The sequence below is a fragment of the Chiloscyllium plagiosum genome, chromosome 40 (assembly GCF_004010195.1).
Source record: "Chiloscyllium plagiosum isolate BGI_BamShark_2017 chromosome 40, ASM401019v2, whole genome shotgun sequence".
Classification (NCBI taxonomy): domain Eukaryota; kingdom Metazoa; phylum Chordata; class Chondrichthyes; order Orectolobiformes; family Hemiscylliidae; genus Chiloscyllium; species Chiloscyllium plagiosum.
In genome coordinates this window covers 17,452,232-17,456,477 of record NC_057749.1, presented here as the reverse complement: position 1 = coordinate 17,456,477, position 4,246 = coordinate 17,452,232, and the positions used below count along the sequence as shown (strand labels likewise).

The window sequence follows — 4,246 nt, the reverse complement described above, 5'->3', positions numbered from 1 at the left end:
GGGTAGATCATTTAGGACAGAGATGAGGAGAAACTTCTTCACCCAGAGAGTGGTGGCTGTGTGGAATGCTCTGTCCCAGAGGGCAGTGGAGGCCCAGTCTCTGGATTTATTTGAGAAAGAGTTGGATAGAGCTCTCAAGGATTGTGGAATCAAGGGTTATGGAGATAAGGCAGGAACAGGATACTGATTAAGGATGATCAGCCATGATCATATTGAATGGTGGTGCAGGCTCGAGGGGCAGAATGGCCTACTCCTGCACCTATTGTCTATTGCCTGAGCATGTTTAGCCTCTATCTTTTGGCCTCAAATAAGTTCGAACCTTGTTTCTATATTGAGTAGAAAGACGTGCTTAATGCTACAATCTTAATAGTCAGCCCAGATAATGTGTAGTCAGCACGCCAAACTAAAGTTATGGGTTGATAATGGGCAAACACAGCAAGAAAAGAGCTTTCTGTACATACCTAGTACATGATATATAGTCAGCAAAATTTGGACATTTTGAGAACACAGACAAGAGTGCCTAAATATTTGTAATGGTTTTACAGAGTCGAAGAGATTCAACGTTGGCCACTTGGACTTAGACACTATGTGCTATCAAACTGAAGTGATGCAAGATTGCTTACGTAAGGAAAACATACTACTCATTTAAATCAGGGTGAGAAAACAGCACTCATTCCTACCCTGTGGCCCTTCCTAAGGATGATATGAAAAACACATTAGATTAAACCAGTCACTCAAATCTTTGTTGACTTTAAACAAAGTGGCCAATTCACACAAACTCACAGAACAGCACATATGTGGTGAATCTTCAATTTAATGGAACAAAGATTGTAACATTCAGAAAGATGGACAAAATAAGAACAAAGTCTACCCGATGTTACAGGCAACCTGAACTAACAAGAATTCCAAAGGTGCTGTTTTCTGTGAGAATGCAAATATGCAGCAATATTTCTTCTAATGCAAGTACAGTAAAAGCAACCAAGATTTCAGTCTTACAGATCCAGAAAAAAATCAAGTTGAAAGATCTTACTATTGAGCGATGGATGAGCGACAGTCTGTTCTTGGCTTTGTTCTCTGCAAACTCCAGGCTGTTGATGTCCTTCAGCCTTGCTCGGTACTTGTTCATTTGCTCCACAATAATCAATTCCACACACCTTCAGGAAATGACAAACAGGTTTGAAGAAATGTTTAGGTTAAATATACTTCTGGCAAGGGCCTGTTGGGATGCAGTGGTAGGAAGCCCAGGTTAAGGAACATCCCTGAACAGGGATTATAAAAATGATTCTGGGTGGGGGGACAGTCAGAGAGTCTGAGTGAGTGAGTGAGTGAGTGAGAGAGAGACTGAGTGCGGGGGGGGGGGGGTGGAAATCGGCCCCTAGTTTTACGACAAAAACAATGCACTCACTGAAAAACACACTCACATGGTCTTCTTCATTGGCCTTCCCTGATAATCTAATCAACAAATTCAAATTCTGTGGGGGAAAAAAGCCATTCCCCAACCCTATTTCCTTTTTATTTGTCAATTTTCTTTAAGGTCTCTTCTTGCCCCACTACAACTTACTTATCTCCTCTTAAAGATATAGGAGAAACTGTATTGCCCAAAAAATGAACATGATATTAGCAAACTGAAAAATACATTTAATTTGGTTAATTCACTAAATCTTTAGATTTTCTATTTCAATGACTAAAAAAGTAAAATTCTGGATTCAAAACAGACTATTGTTTGCTTCCTTCAGATGACATCATGATCTTAGGGCAGACAATAGTCTAGTGCTTATCATTAGACTATCAATCCAGAGACCCAGGTAATGCATTGGGGGCCTGGGTTCAAAATCTGCCATGGCAGATGATGCAATTTGAATTCAATAATAATCTGGAAATAAGAATCTAATGATGACCATGAAACCATTGTCGATGGTCAGGAAAAACCTAACTAATGTCCTTTATGGAAGGAAGTCTGCTATCCTTAGCTCGTCTGGCCTGCATGTGACTCCGAACCCACAGCAATGTGGCTGACTCTAAACTGCCTCTGGCCAATTTGGGTTGGACAATTAATGCTAGCCTAGCTAATGACACTGTCATCCTATGAATGAATAAAAAAGATCAATTTAATATTTTGGCCTTCAGAGTTGCTGCACCTGTGGAATTGTGTGAAACAGATAGTTGCATGAAAGGAAAACTGGCCAACCCCTGGTTTTAACACAAGTTGACAAAGGTCAAAGCATTGCTAACCTCAGCACGTTTTGATGTAGGCGAAGTCCATCTAAATTCTTTAACCTCTGAAGACCTCAGAGTTTGAATGGCTGGCTCCACAGGAATTCTGAGATACTGACTAAGCCTAAATAAGGACATTGCACAAAATCCTCTGAGCCCCCAAACAAGGACAAGATTATGGGATGACGTATGTGTCGCAAGGTTTTGGGAATATGATAAACCTCTGAAGTAATAACACATATCATAATTCAATGTACCAGTCTAATGGATGACTAACCTCCAGTGATAATTATTAATAGCTATTGATAAGTTTTATGTATAAAGATTCCTGCTTTTCTCTCTGCAAACACAAACTTGTAAGAGAAGCTCAGGGCTGTGACAGCTCCCTCTCTCTACCAGGTTCAGCCATACCGCATGCAGCTTCCTTGTTAATAAAGGCCAATTGTTTTGTTGGGACAAGGTTTGTTGAATTATCTGTTGAGTATTATTGGTGTTAGCGCTCTCAGTCCTGTAGCTATTTTAACCTATTTCTACACACCCAATGTGTAAGATTAAAAAGAACACTCGTGAGTTCATATATTGGAAATTGCTCAGACGTAAATGTTCTCTACCACAGTTTGAGAAATGCAGTTTAACAGGTACAATCTTGACCTGTGACAATTGGATCCACTGGTAATGTTCTTACCAGACTTTATAAAAAATATTAAAGTAAGGGAACACTTAGGAAGCAGTGATCATAATATGGTACAGTTCAGTCTGCAGTTTGAAAGAGAGAAGGCAAAATCAGATGTAAAGGTGTTAAGTTAAATAAAGGTAATTATGAGGGCATGAGAGAGGAACTGACGAAAATAGACTGGAAGCAGAGCCTAGCGGGAAGACAGTAGAGCAAAAATGGCAGGAGTTTGTGGGTATAATTGAGGACACTGTACAGAGGTTCATCCCCAAGAAAAGAAAGATTATCCCGGGAGGGATTAGACATCCATGGCTGACAAAGGAAGTCAGCAAGTGTATTAAAGAAAAAGAGAGATCCTATAAAATGGCCAAGAGCACTGGGAAATCAGAAGATTGGGAAGGCTACAAAAACAAACAGAGGATAACAAAGGGAGAAATAAGGAAGGAGAGGATCAAATATGAAGGTAGGCTAGCCAGTAATATTAGAAATCACAGTAAAAGTTTCTTTCAATACATAAGAAACAAACGACAGGCAAAAGTAGACATTGGGCCACTTCAAACTGATGCTGGAAGTCTAGTGATGGGAGATAAGGAAATAGCTGGAGAACTTAATAAAGTACTTTGCGTCAGTCTTCACAGTAGAAGACATGAATAATATCCCAACAATTAAAGGGAGTCAGGGGTCTGAGTTGAGTATGGCTGCCATTACAAAAGAGAAAGTGCTAGAAAAACTAAAAAGGTCTTAAAATTGATAAATCTCCTGGCCCCGATGGGCTACATCCTAAAGTTCTGAGGGAGGTGGCTGAGGAAATAACAGAGGCGTTGGTTGAGATCTTTCAAAAGTCACTGGAGTCAGGGAAAGTCCCGGATGATTGGAAGATTGCTGTTGGAAACCCCTTGTTCAAGAAAGAATCAAGACAAAAGATGGAAAATTATAGGCCAATTAGCCTAACCTCGGTTGTTGGTAAAATTCTAGAATCCATCATTAAGAATGAGGTTTCTAAATTCTTGGAGGAGCAGGGTCAGATTAGAACAAATCAACATGGATTTAGTAAGGGGAGGTCGTGTCTGACAAACCTGTTGGAATTCTTTGAAGAGGTGACAAGTAGGTTAGACCAGGGAAACCCAGTGGATGTGGTCTATCTAGACTTCCAAAAGGCTTTTGATAAGGTGCCACACGGGAGGCTGCTGAGCAAGGTGAGGGCCCATGGTATTCGAGGTGAGCTACTGGCATGGATTGAGGATTGGTTCTGAAAATGTGTTGCTGGAAAAGCGCAGCAGGTCAGGCAGTATCCAGGGAACAGGAGAATCGACGTTTCGGGCATAAGCCCTTCTTCAGCCCTGAAGAAGGGCTTATGCC

The 4,246-nt window shown here is 40.7% G+C and overlaps 1 protein-coding gene across 1 annotated transcript in view; it reads right to left on the bottom strand.

Moving 5' to 3' along the window:
• myo9aa (myosin IXAa) overlaps positions 1-4,246 on the bottom strand; it is a 363,558-nt gene that overhangs the window by 21,653 nt on the left and 337,659 nt on the right. The window contains exon 39 of the mRNA XM_043680122.1: positions 1,031-1,154. Within this exon, the coding sequence (XP_043536057.1) occupies positions 1,031-1,154 (124 nt within the window). The remainder of the gene's footprint in view (positions 1-1,030; positions 1,155-4,246) is intronic.